General features: G+C 42.4%; 1 protein-coding gene and 1 long non-coding RNA gene across 4 annotated transcripts in view; one reads left to right on the top strand and one right to left on the bottom strand.

Annotated features, from left to right (window-relative positions):
• The window catches only part of LOC117948684, a 16,153-nt gene extending 10,931 nt beyond the window's left edge, over positions 1–5,222 (bottom strand). The window contains exon 1 of the long non-coding RNA XR_004657521.1: positions 5,211–5,222. This is a non-coding gene — a long non-coding RNA (uncharacterized LOC117948684). The remainder of the gene's footprint in view (positions 1–5,210) is intronic.
• A 2,755-nt stretch (positions 5,223–7,977) lies between these two features.
• The window catches only part of mapk8ip1a (mitogen-activated protein kinase 8 interacting protein 1a), a 28,820-nt gene continuing 22,375 nt past the window's right edge, over positions 7,978–14,422 (top strand). For all 3 annotated transcript variants that reach the window (XM_034878358.1, XM_034878356.1, XM_034878355.1), the window contains exon 1: positions 7,978–8,504. In XM_034878358.1, coding sequence (XP_034734249.1) covers positions 8,433–8,504 — 72 coding nt within the window. In that variant the 5' untranslated portion in view covers positions 7,978–8,432. The remainder of the gene's footprint in view (positions 8,505–14,422) is intronic.

Raw genomic sequence — 14,422 nt, 5'->3', positions numbered from 1 at the left:
TGAGGCAGTTCTGAAGGCAAAACGGGGTCCAACCCGTTACTAGCATGGGGTACCTAATAAAGTGGCCGGTGAGTGTATGCTGCTATGGGCCTAGACTGCTGGGGGACTTCCCCTGATGCACTAAGCACCTCTCTCCTCCTCCTTCTCTCCATCTGAATGCAACCTCATCCCATTGATGCATGTTACTAACTCGACTTCTTCCCTTTCCCAGAGTCTTGTGCTCTCTCACCCCCGTAGTCTTGTGCTCTCTCTCCCCTATCCTCTCTCCTACTATTGCTTCCTAAAGGTGTTTCTGAATGGAGTCTGGACCCAGGGTTGGAATCAACTGCTGCCTCCATGATCCTGCTCGACATCCACTGCTACAATTCTCCATGTCTCTCTCTGTCTCTTCTCTGTCTGTCTGTCTGTCTCTTTCTCTCACCCCCAACAGGTCGAGGCAGATGGATACTACAGAATACTACTTTAGCTGTAGTATTCTGACCATGTTACTCTGTTTCTCTAGAAAACTATTAACCAAAGTCTACATCGTGGATAAGATACAGGAAAGCATTCATACATTATAGTGACGTTTTTTTGATCACATTCTGTTTTTATAATAGCGACTAACCTGGAAAGAACAAGGAAATGATGAGACCCACCACCTTGTTTCCTCTTCCCGCTGATACTGCTGCTGTCACACTGGGAGATGAGACCCCCTTGTGGTGGGATCTGGACTACAGCTCACAAAATTCATTTACACTAAATTAAATAAATGACGCTCTTGTACAGCAATGCCAATATACTTAGTAAAGCATACATAATTAAAGCACATAATGTGGCCAAAACATTGCTGGGCGTGACATATGCAATTCATATTAACATATACATGCTAAATTGCACAAAACATAAATATACAATGAAAATTGTATCTGAAATTAGACTTCTGAAAACACTGAAACCTTTCTGTTATGGTGTAAGGATGCTTCTGTACTAACTGTAATAATGATGCATGTAGGCAGCAAAACGTCCTTAACTATTACCCTTTATCTATACCCTTGACGACAGGACAACATACTTGAAATAGTTTTAGGAAATTCTGTTTGGATTGTGTTTAAAATCTGTCACGACAACTTTGCAAAACCATAGTATGAGAACGAGGGTCACTATGTTATTCCAAGAGAATAAATAATAACTTGCACTGCAATAAATCTGCCCTTCAACGCACACTCAAAACCCATTCATCATAGACTACCATAATCACATTAAAAATATTGTTTTTTTTCCAGCCCCCACAGCTAATCTTACTGTGTAATAAAAAAGTTAAAAATGGAGAACAGTCAAATATGTTATTGTCATACAGTACTGTACATACTGTATATTATGTTATTGTTTTTCCTACATAAAAGCTTTCCGTGGCTGTGCAAAAACTTACTTGAATAAGTTAGTTTCCGGGTAAATAGGTGGGACAAATTATTGATACGATATATCACCTTTATTTTTGTGATGTATAATTGATACACTCAAGTCAAGTGTCTGTTTTTGAGTTAATTTAGAAATGCTGTAGCCTGAGATTTTGACGTTATCTTACTAGAATGTTGTTGTTATTATTTAATGTATGAAATGGAGTCAGATGAACACACCAGTGACACCCATAAACAATCCCATCAAAAACTCCATGTCATATATAATCTCACTGTCTGTTGCCTCCAACCTACTATTGTTGATTTACAAAAGTAATTATAATAATGTAGTAATTCATAATTCAACCCATCCTGCTGAACTGTTCCCCCTGCTGTGTTTGCAGTTGTTACGCTGTGTTGAAGTGAGATGTCCTGTTTCTCTTCCCGTAGTCAGAGCCAGAACCAGACAGGTGTCACAACCCGATGTGAATCGAGTGCAGATGTGAACCTTGCATGCATCACTTTGCGGCGAGTGCAGATGTGAGTTACGCATGCATCACTTTGCGACAAGTGGCCTACAAGATGCTAACGGAAGACGTCTGTAATGGCAATACAATAAATATTGACCGACATAGTTTGTTCACTGCTGGCTACAAGTTAGCAATCAAACACAACAAAGGCTGCCACTTGAATGGCGTTTTGAGCTAACGTCAGCAATCAAAAAAATCATAGATAGCTAAAACGTTTTTAGAAAGGATTTCCATCTTCTGTTATTGTTTTTAATGAGAAAAGTTTATCCATCCATCTTCGACCGCTTATCCGGTATCGGGTCGCGGGGGCAGCAGCTCCAGCAGGGGACCCCAAACTTCCCTTTCCCGAGCCACATCAACCAGCTCCGACTGGGGGATCCCGAGGCGTTCCCAGGCCAGGTTGGAGATATAATCTCGCCACCTAGTCCTGGGTCTTCCCCGAGGCCTCCTCCCAGCTGGACGTGCCTGGAACACCTCCCTAGGGAGGCGCCCAGGAGGCATCCTTACCAGATGCCCGAACCACCTCAACTGGCTCCTTTCGACGCGAAGGAGCAGCGGCTCTACTCCGAGCTCCTCTCGGATGACTGAGCTTCTCACCCTATCTCTAAGGGAGACGCCAGCCACCCTCCTGAGGAAACCCATTTCGGCCGCTTGTACCCTGGATCTCGTTCTTTCGGTCATGACCCAAGTGACAAAAGTTTATTGTTTCATGAATTACAAAAATTTCAGTATGACACGTTCCGCCCTAAACCGTTTAAGTCTGAGCATGCGCGACTCACATCTGCAGTCGGCTCTCATCCATTGACAGTAAAAGATGGTTATGACACAATCCTTAGCCTATTTTTACAAAAATGTCTGCTACGGGCTATAACATGAGATACAAGGTAATGGAGCCTTTTATACATTGTTATGTTTCTTTAGAAATAAACAATGGACAAATAGAGTCCTGAAATGCTTCAAAGGTGTAAGCCAGCCTCCACTAAGCGTAGCTCTTATGGCACCATTTATATGCTACCTAGCACTCACCAGCCGTTAACATTCCATTGACTGTCATTTATTTTGAAGTCACTTTGACAGTGAACAACTTTACATCTAGCGTTTAAAGACACTACATGTCAATTGTTTATTTCCCACAACTCAAACTGCATGGAATTTGAGGTTTGTGTGTTCAAGCTAAATTTTTGCTCCTAGACACGGTCAATGCAGTGATGCCCAACCAGTCTCTCTAAGAGAGAGAGAAAGAGAGGGAGAGAAATATACAGAGTTGATTTGTGGGAGTGGCTTATAATGGCTCTCTGATCGATCAGACTAGCAGTTGTCCCTATCCTGGAAACAGAGAGAGAAAGAGAGAGAGAGAGAGAGAGAGAGAGAGAGAGAGAATTCACTGGATTTCTCTAACAGAGAAGTATGCCATTGACTTACTGTGCTGAGACCAGCGACACAGAGAAAGAAAGAGTTCTTTAATCTACCAACAGACCAGAACATACAAACAGCCTCAGGAAACCAAGGACCATCTTTTCAGTAGTGGTCTGCCTCTCTAACAGATCTAGATCCTCTTCATTAGACCCACAAACGTTACTTCAGTAGACCCCAGGACTGCTGTACCAATAGACCCAGGACTATCTCTTCAATAGACCCAGGTCTATGCTCCAGTAGACCCAGTACCACCTCTTCAGTTGTCCTAGTTTCACAGCTCCAGTAGACCAAGGACCACCTCTTCAATCATCCTAGGTCTGTTGCTCCCGGGGACCCAGGTCTAGGTCTCTTCACTAGACCGTGGTCTTCTGCTTCATTAGATCCAAGACCAGCTGTAGCAGTACTTGCTTAACTTGAGCCAAAAGCCGAGACAGGCTCAGAAGAAATGGCTTAGACCTAGGACAGTCTCCAGTTATCTTACAACATTTGGACGCAGAGAGAACTCCAAATTTCCAGAGAAGCTGTTAAACCCCTCATCTCCACCTAGTCCATTTTGTTGATACTGTTGAGGATGTGGAGAAGTGGGAGGACCAGTGGGAGAAATGGTATATTGATTCTTCACGTGACTTCATTTTCAATTACTAGAATTATCATTTTCATCAGCACTTTCTCTTGTTTTTCTTGAGTTTATTGTTAAAATCCCTTATTTCTGACAGCTGTTCAAGTGATTTCTCCACTCTCCCAAAGTGTAGGTAAAGCTAGGGAGTTGTACGTCTTAGATGTGTGCCTTATCTGCATATACATTGTATACATCAAATGAATGTCATACTTTTGTCCCAAATCTTCCAAAGACATAACAGTGTTACGAAAAGAGATAAATACAGATTTTTAAACACATACAGTATTTCTTGTGCCAGGTGTAAAACTGTACCCCAGATTGGCTGTATGGTTATCAGACCATAAATTGATATTTACACCATCCCTCTGCCTCAATCCCAGCCACTAGAACAATTTGCAAAGAGAACGTAAGGCTGCTCCACAGAAAAACAAACTTAACTTACAACAACCCCTCCCGGAACCATCACCTTATTGTGGTGGAGAGGTTTGTGTGTCCCTATGAACCTAAGGGCTGTGTTGTCGGGAGCTTTGTGCTCCTTGTAGTGTCTCTCATGGCAAAGTGGTCTCCGCTGAGGGGCCAGACAAAGAATGGTTCAAAACCCCCTATGAACTAACGAGGAACCAGGAGGAAGCCTGGGGCCCCATCAGCGAGTGCCTGGTGGCCGGGTTAGCTACGTGGTGCCTATCTCTCCGTCCCAAGGGCCCACCACCTGTAAGAGTAAACGCTGGGGGTGGGTGCGCTGCCACATGGGTGGGAGTGAAGGTCAGGGGCGTGGAATGTCTCTGTGGGGGAAGGAGCCGGAAGTTGTGCTGCAGGTGGAGCGGTACCAGTTCGATCTGGTTGAGTTACCTCTATGCACAATCTAGGTTCTGGAACCACACTCCTGGATAGCGGTTGGACTCTCTTCTACTCCAGAGTTGTCCAGGGTGTGAGGCGCCGGGCAGGTGTGGGGATACTCACAAGCCAACAGCTGAGCACCGCTACGCTGGAGTTTACCCCGGCGGACAAGAGAGTGTCTTCCCTACGCCTGCGGGTTGTGGGGGGGAAAGCTCTGATTGTTGTTTGTGCATATGCTGCAAACAAGAGTTCGGAGTTCTCAGCCTTCTTGGAGACCTTGAATGGAGTCCTGTATGGGGCTCTAGTGGGGGACTCCATAGTTCTGCTGGGGATTTTCAGCGCACACGTGGGCAATGATGGAGATACATGGAGAGGCGTGATTGGGAGGAACAGCCTCCCTGATCTCAACCAGAGTCGTTGTTGTTGGACTTCTGTGCTAGTCATGGATTGTCTATCACAAACACCATGTTCAAACATAGGGATGCTCATAGGTGTACGTGGTACCAGAGCACCCTAGGCCAAAGGTCAATGATAGATTTTATAATCGTTTCATCTGACCTGAGGGCGTATGTTCGGAACACTCGTGTGAAGACAGGGACGGAGCTGTCAACTGATCACCAGCTGCCGGTGAGTTGGGTCAGGGGGTGGGGGAAGACTCTGGACAGACCTGGTAAGCTCAATCGGGTAGTGATGGTAAATTAAGAACGTTTGGAGAAGGCCCCAGTCCAACAGACTTTCAACTTACACCTCCGGCGGAGCTTTTCATGCATCCCTGTAGAGGCTGGGGACATTGAACCTGAGTGGACAATGTTCAAAGTTTCCATTGCTAAAGCTGCGGTGGATAACTGTGGTCTTAGGGTCTTAGGTGCCTCAAGGGGTGGTAACCCCCAAACACCCTGGTGGACACCGGTGGTTAGGGAAGACGTCCAACTGAAGAAGGAGTCTTTCCGGGATGTGCTATACTAGAGGGATTCAGAGACAGTTGTAAGGCAGCGCTGCAGCCTCTGCCGTGAAAGAGGCAAAGCAGTGGGTGTGGGAGAAGGACTTTCGGTCTCCACCAAGATCCGTCGATGGAGGCAGTTGAGGTGTTTCAGGCATCTGGTAAAGATGCCTCCTGGGCGCTTCCCTAGGGAGGTGTTCCAGGCACATCCAGCTGGGAGGAGGCCTCGTGGAAGACCCAGGACTACGTGGAGAGATTATATGTCCAAACTGGCCTGGGAACGCCTCGGTATCCCCCAGTTAGAGTTGGTTAATGTGGCTGGTTAAAAGGAAGTTTGGGGTCTTCTGCTGGAGCTGCTGCCCCTGTGACCCAATACCGGATAAGAAGATGACAAAGATGGATGGATGGATACAACACAATCTGTAGCCATGTACAACATTTGACAATCAAAATCTAAAGTGTTTTTCAAAAATGAAATTGTTCCCTTTAGGGTTTGACTTATTCCTTGAACGATCATTCCCATCCCAAAAGGTTTTTATGCAAAGCAAATGTTGTTCACTGCTCCAATAAATAGGATGGACCTTAGATACCTTAGTAAGGTGTTTATAGTCCGCTCAGCTCATAGAACTCTTTAGCTCAGCTTTGAGCCAGAAAGCTAAAGGTTTGCTAGCAAAGTTTTAAGAGCAACAAAGCTCTATTAAATCCACCCTGCACTAAAGTCAGAAGTCATGAAGAAGTAAGCACTTAGATGGTGAAAATGGTCAAACATGTAGCAGCTCCAAGACCAAAACAGAAATAAAAGAAATAAAAAAGTTACCTTCATTAGGTGGACACTAACATGACACAAAATAACTGCTCATGTAGGCTAGATATGTTTGCTGGATATGTAAGTAGGCCACTAATAATCATTTGCTATAACAGCTTTATCAAGGCCAGGGATTTCAGTGCCTCTTCATGTGTATCAGGGGCAACTATAGACTCAAATGAACAACTCCAGACAGAGTAAAAGTTCTCAAATGCTCTTAAACACATTTGGAGAAGATTTGAATTGCCACTTTTTCTCAGTTCTTATCATTTTGGGGCTTGCGAAAACCTCTTTGGTGGTGCTCCAAATATTCCTTTATGCAGGAAAACCCCTGTGATGTTTTTTTTTTTAACCATATGCAGTATTTCACTATTACTATTCTTTTTATTGACTGTTTAATTGGCTGGCTGACTGATTATTTTGATAAATGGCTAGTGGATTGATTGACAGTTTTTTTTTGTTTTTTTGAGTGACTAGTTTGCTGACTGAATGACTATGTCTCTCGCCAGTAGCCTTTGTAAGTTACCCGTAAGCCACGCCCCCTTTATCCATCCCCTCAGGCTCCTCCTCCCTATGCCAAAACAGTGACAGAAAGTTGAAACTGAAAACAGTGACATTGTAAAAATCTTGACAGCGTAAAAGAAAAAAACTGTCACTGAAAAGACACGGACATCAAGAAAAAATTTACATTGACATTGAAAAACCTATCATGATGCCAACAAATGTCAAAGTGAAATAATATCATAGGATTATGAGATTATTACTTTTTGATGTTTGTCTTTTATACTTCAGTTCAACAGTTTTCAATGCCAATATTTGTTGTTTCAATGCCAAATTTTATTTTCAATACCACAGGTTACTGTCATTGTTCTAGCTCCATAAATGACTGGCTAGGTAGCCAAATTAGTAAATTACTGGTTTGCAGGCTGATATGTTAATAAAACAGTCAACAGTCAACTGATTGGTTTGTTATTTCACTGGTTTAATGGTTGACTGTTTGGTGGCTGGCTAGCTGACTGACTGACTGTTCACTGGTTTAATGGTTGACTGACTGGCTGCTGGCAGGCTGATAGACAGTTTTTTTTGGATAATTGGCCAAAGAACTTGATTGCGGGCTGGTGGAATAAAAGACTGATGGACTGATTAATTAATTACTTGTTTGGCTGGCAGAATGACTGGTGAGTTTGTGGCTACATGGGTAAATGACCAGTTAGCTGGCTGCTTGTTGTTTGATTGGTTGGCAGTTCTGTCGCCATTGTCTCTCCACTGTTCCTGTTTAATCTTATTTGACTGGGTTACACAAATACACACAGCACAGGCAAATGCACAGTGTTTATTAGCCTTTATTCACAGAAAACACCACAGACAGATCAGCTGGTGATGTCATGCCTTGCTCTGATTGGTTGGCCCTGACTTCCTCCTCCCCCCCTCTCTCCCTCTCTGCATCTCTGTCTCTGTCTCTCTCTCCACCCTGCCTTCTTCTCTCTGTTAACCCTTGCTCATCCCATCTCTATTCAACAATACCCACCTCTCTCTTGTTTTCTCTCTCTCTCTCTCTCTCTCCCTCTTTTTTTCTCTTTCTGTTTCCCTCCTCTCCTCCTCCGTTCCACTTTGCTCCTGCCAGGAAGATGATGGTGATGATGATTATGTGACACTGTGGCCAGCCAATAAGCATGCAAGGAGGGAGTGGAAGGGGTGTGTTCAGAGGCCTATCTTGGATCTGATCGATGCTGAGGAGATCGAGGAGGAAGACGGGGAAGAGAGGGAGGTAGAGGAGGGTGGGGGAGGCCTTGTCCAAGCTGAGAAGCGGCAACACTGGCATAATAAAAGAGGAGAAGAAGAGGAGGAAGAGGAGGAGGCACGGAGGAAGCTGTTGCCTGTCAAAGGGGAATCAACCTGTGCTGTCATGGATAAATATCGACCAAAGAGACCAACCACCCTGGCTCTGTTCCCACAGCTGCCACAAGCCGGCACCCAGGTATGGAGGCTGGGAGTAGCCCCTGTTTTTAATATGAGCCTGTCGATTTGTTATAGTGTGTATGTTTGTTTAATTATGGGTCATATTGTGGATAGAGTGAGGCAACAGTGGCATCAAACAGAATAAATGGGTTAGTGTGTGTGTGTGTGTGTGTGTGTGTGTGTGTGTGTGTGTGTGTGTGTGTTTCCTGGGAGGATCCTGTCTTCAGAATGAGACAGCATTGGCTAACTGTGTTTGTGTGTGTGTGTGTGTGTGTGTGTGTGTGTGTATTTGTGTGTGTGTATTTGTGTGTGTGTGTGTGTGTGTGTGTGTGTGTGTGTGTGTGTGTGTGCAGGCAGTGGGTCAGTTCTGAAAATGGCTTATATGTAGCTGTATGTTGCTATGATTCACTAAGTAGGTTCCTGTTTTTTTATTGGTGGCAATATTCTTGGCAACTATACTGTATTTAAAATATCAATATTCACATGTCAATCTATATCATGTAGCCAACTTGTTTTTTCCCTAGCATACCCACAGTAGGTGTGCAGCTTGTGGTTCAGTGACTTGCTCAAGGATACTTTGACAGGACATAACTAGCGGTTGTAGGATTGACCCTGATTGCACTGTTAAAACAATAGCTTCCAAGCTGTTCTGCCATCTTGTGAAATGTATACAACTGTCTTTAAGATAGTGCAGCTGCCTGTAGCATTATCATCTAAAAGAGAAAAAAGGATAATACAAAGCCAAGCAAAAAGAGGACTATTTCTATAAAAACAAGAAGAGAAGATATCTAGAAGGTTATTGTGAAGTAGCTAGCCCTGGCTCCTGAGGCAGTTTTCAATAATGAGTGGTCTCTGGGGGAAGCTAGGAGTAGCGAGGAGCACTCACTCAGCAGTAGTATGCATGTGTATCCCTTTAAGTCATTTGAATCCTGTTTACTGTGTCAGGACAGATCAGAGTAGAGTAATTTCACCCTAACCTGGATTTCCCTTCAGCATCAACATCCAAATCACTCATTATAGAGAGGTTTGTTAGTTCCTATTGGAACATTATATAAAATCACTGTTCTTTCCTCCACCAAGGAGGTCATGTGTTCGGCTCGGTTTGTGTGTTTGTTGGCCTGTCCAACCTGATCTCACAGAATTCCATGAAATGAACACGGTCCCTTAAAGGAGAATTCCTGCGTGCTATCAGTAAAGTGAAAAATGAAATCACTGTGTTATCCTCCTGCTAGCATTAGCACCCAACAGGATTTAACAGGGCAAGTTTTCTAGCCATTCCTAGCAAAGGTCAGACATCTAAATTATTTTTCACTTTTGTTAACATTGCAAGACCTGGCATTTGTGCCGCAATCATGTGGTGTCAGAATAATTGGAAAGATTTGTTCCTGATCATATTTCCTGGCTGCACTGATCTGTTTTCTTTGCTCTTTGTTCTCACACAAATACTGGAAACCGCTATCAATGTGTTGGTTAAAAAAGCAATAAAATACATCATATCAATGTTGTTCCTAAACGGAGTGTAATCGGCCAAAAAAGTGGTTTTCTGTCTTTATTTATGATGTAGCACAATCAGCACTATAAAGGAAGAATTGTAGAAGTGAAAACTTATATATACACCGCATCATAAAATATTTCTGTTCCTGGATTAGTTGGACTGGCCGGCCAGGCTATCAACAGCCAAGTTAGCGAAGGCTAACGATAGCTCTAATGTTAGTGGTAACGTATGGGATTGGTACCTACATCAGCAGGAATTTACAGACATTTCCAAAGCGTTTTACATATTCCAACAACAGAACGGATAAGAGACGTTTATACAGTCCTTTATTTATAATGTATCTTGCACTGTCGTTTACAAAGAAGTTCTTTGGTCGGGAAACCAACCTCCAAGCTTCCTAAAAAAAACTCTGTGCTTCCTGAACTCTAACTGTCAATCAAGGTAAACTAAGGAGGTGTGTGGGCGGGAGTTTGCCTTGAAAGTGACCAGTCATGGGAGGGCCAGTGCCTTGTTTTTCACCCCCAAAATGTAAAGTCAGTTAAATTCAAGCAAGCAGAATCCACCAGCTGCATATGTTGAAAATATAGACCAGCTACAGATGTGAAATCCAAATCACTGTCTGTGAAGAGGAAGCCTGTAGTAGGTTGGCTACTCCTTATAGGTTAACTGTAATATATATATGTAATATATATATATATATATATATATATATATATATATATATATATATATATATATATATATCCTATAGAAGTCATCAGTAATCATCTACTTTTACCAGATCATTCAACAGTCAATGATCCACTGTACTCGACAGAGTACGAAGACAATGTGCTGACAGGCAGATATAGAAGGTAATTTTGTCTTCAGCACTATCCTTCCATGAGCAGCATAGTGAGAAGACATGCTGACTTTAACACAGCAGCACTGTAAAGAACCAGACCTGGTCTCAGTGGATTAAAGGCACATTTGAAGCTATTCATCATGATGCGGCTTCAAAGGTTTTCAATGTATTAGTTGTGATAGATTGGTTTGACACCTAGGGCATAATTTAGCTTTAGTACTTTAATTTAAGGCATGATTCAACCAGTGCTGTTGTGATAATATGCAATTTTTCTTGCATTTTTGTTTATTTTTTATTGACCATTTTTATGCCACAGTTTTAAAGAACTGACAGAAATGGCTACTGTAGGAGGGATCAATACCGGGTTTAAATACCCAGACAATGTAGGTGCAATAACCGTAATGCAGGACAGATGCTACGTTAAGGGTTTCTCCCAGACTGTGGAAAAGATAAGAAATGGAAAAAGTTACCACAGCTCAAAAAAAAAAATTCACACAGAGCAGCAAACGTTCTACCTCCCAATTCAGATTCTAATGATGTATTGTCCTGTCCTCAACAGAAATCTTATTGGTTTTGACACTTGCTGTCTCAGTTATTGTCCTAAAAGATATTATATTTAATATTTCTGCATTAAAATGTCTAAAAATGACTATACCTATATTATTTATATTTGTTGAGTTGTGTACTTACATTATCCCAAATTTTTCCAGCAATGTTTTAATCAAGAGAAATCTGTAATTTGAAGGTTGAACTGGGAATGGTATTATCACATAACCTTTGACCCCAATAGTTGCTTCAATTATACTCAACAGCAATACAGACCTTTTTTGCCACACAATTGTTTTATTTATTACATGTCACTTTGCCAAACAGTTATTCAGTAAAGACCTGTTCTCATTCATAGCATTTGTTTTGTTGTCTCACTATGGGATACGCGCCCCTGTGTATTCCTCAGAAGCAGAAGTCAGGTGGGTCCACCCGATGCTGACACCATTCTAAAACTTCTTCTCGCTTTGAATGTCTTTCTGTCGTGCAGGCTAGCTAGTTTAACTGTCCACAAACCGGAGTTATCCTAGCTTAACTTCTCCGGCGTTAGCTGCCTTCGAAACACTTTGACTCTACGGTCTCACCACTGACTGGGGCGTTACCCGCCAAGCCGTTACACGGTACGGCTATTTCTGCGCGTTAGCACACCAGCTACTGCTCAGCATCTTCGCGTTTAGCACTCCAACTAACGAAGATGTCTTCTAATGTCCCTCACACCAGAGGACAAAAACACCCAGGGGCTCGACTTTGCCATTGAGGAAACAAAATCTCAAGCAGGGACACACACCAAGTCTGCTCATGTTGCCTTCGGGCTGGAACATGAAAGAGCCTTTGGCGAAGGTTAGCACACCAGTAGCTTGTCAGGGAAGGACCAATTGTGCTGTCCAACACCGAGTTTCCGGCTCATGCTAATGCTTAGTGTCTAAACTCGCAGTAACGTTATTACAACATTCAACATGCTTATAAAGTTTTTTTTAGTATATTTGTTTTGACCATGATTAACAGCGCTGGTCTACCCCACGAGTAGGATTGCCACATAGGTTGCTGCAGTATATCCAGCTTGCTAAAATGTGCTAGGATGTCAAGTGGTTCATGCTAATGCCTGGAGAAAAAACTGTATGGCAATGTTCTCATTAGAATAACGTTTAACATGCTCATAAAGTAATTTTTAGTGTGATTGTTTTGACAACACTATTTTTTACCATGCAGAAACTTGAGTGAATATTGACCTCTTCTGAAGAGTCCATCATGTTTTTAACTCTTGGTGTCGTCCTTGGCTACTAGCAACTGCGTGGGGGCACGTATGTGATCACGTAGGCTTGTATCATGTCGACATGTGGACAGTTTTGTTGTCTTTACTTATAATTCTTTATGGGCCCAACATAAACAACGCACCATAGCTTTAGCCACAGTAACGTTAGCTTTATGGATAGTCGACTAATCTACTGTTAAGTTAGCTTAACTTGCTTGCTCGCTAACCACTCAGCTACCACCAGAAATAGAGTCTATCTAACTATATGGCTATACCTAATTCTGCGGCTGTTTCATTACAATGACTTGACATAACATAAACAACTTAATATATGTAACATAAATAAAAATATATTACAGTAACTCTGTAAACAGATACATTTTCAGTGGCAGTGGTGGTTGTTGATGAACAAAGACAACAGCTCCCATATTGAAAAACCAAACCAGGATAATACGGAAATATAAAACTGTTGTTGGAATCAGTTCCTTAAACATTATTGATTATGTCCTCAGTCCATGTATCATCAGACGCATTGCAAATATTACAGTAAAGTAATAGTAAACCAGCTGTATGGTTATTATCAGTGTGATTGGCTGCTGTGATCTGTCCTGGACTTACCAAGTCCATTTAACTTATTGTAATAACAGCATCACTGGAATTGCCTGGATAGTGTCTGAACTAGGATCCTTTGATCCACCTAAGTTCTATGGTATATAGACTGATGCAGTAAATGTATACCAGTATCTTGACCATAAGGTATGGTACCTAGAACCACTATCATGGATAAAACACGTGCACACAATGTGTTGTACAGCAGCACGCTACTTAGTAAAATAATTCCCATCTTTATTCTTGTCCAAAGTTGTCTTACCTCTATGTGGGAAAGCAGCTGTATATGCATACTAATTTTAGCAATAGTGCATTCAGGTGCTGAAATCTGAGCTATGAACATTGTGCACTTTGCTGTGGAAAATTCAAACCCTGGTGAGACACAAACAAACTGACATGATGAAAAGGATAATGTGACTCTGACAGATCCATGCATTACCCATACAGTGCTGTCTTAGGCTTTTAGATATATGCCCTATTCCTTATCTCTTCAGTGTGCATGGTGGTTTTACTGACATGTGGTGAGGACGAAGAGTAGGGTGCTACACTCTATCCCTCAGGGTTGATGCCCAGGAAGGGAACCACTTTGAAATAAGTATTCAAACAATAAATAGAGCGGCACTCTGTAGCATCTGGGCGACTGGCTGCCTCCACACTGTTTACTGCTGTTAACAGGGCAAGAGAGGGGGTAGTTCTGCATCACAGGCAGTCACATTGATCTGTTATGTCTGCCTGAAAGTAATTTCAAATTCACTTTGATGAGGAGAAGTCTAGCTTCTGGACAGGGCTTACTATTTATTGATTCATTAGTTTACTGTATTTGTCACACGGGCAATGCAAAAACACATCACAGGTTACAGAAACATGCTACAGATGTGTTGCACATAGGATTTCTAGCCAAGACTGATTTGCGACCCCTTGCTCAATATGCTTCTCTGCTTAAAAAGGTCATCTCATCAATACCAGGAGTACATTACTTACATTAAGCACATAATAAATAGTGACAGTCTCATACATGTCACACATATGACATAATCATATACAATTAAATGGGTGTCTGTGTGCATGCATGCGTGTAGTCTAGACAAATAGCCAATGTGTGGAAATTGCGGCAAGATGCAAGAGACAATTTCTCACTTTGAGCACACCAAAAGCGTGGCTCTTTTATTCAACAGGAGAAAACCAAAGCCT

The sequence above is a fragment of the Etheostoma cragini genome, chromosome 8 (assembly GCF_013103735.1).
Source record: "Etheostoma cragini isolate CJK2018 chromosome 8, CSU_Ecrag_1.0, whole genome shotgun sequence".
Taxonomy (NCBI): domain Eukaryota; kingdom Metazoa; phylum Chordata; class Actinopteri; order Perciformes; family Percidae; genus Etheostoma; species Etheostoma cragini.
Note: the sequence above shows the minus strand (reverse complement) of the source record. Positions and strands in the feature narration are given on the sequence as shown.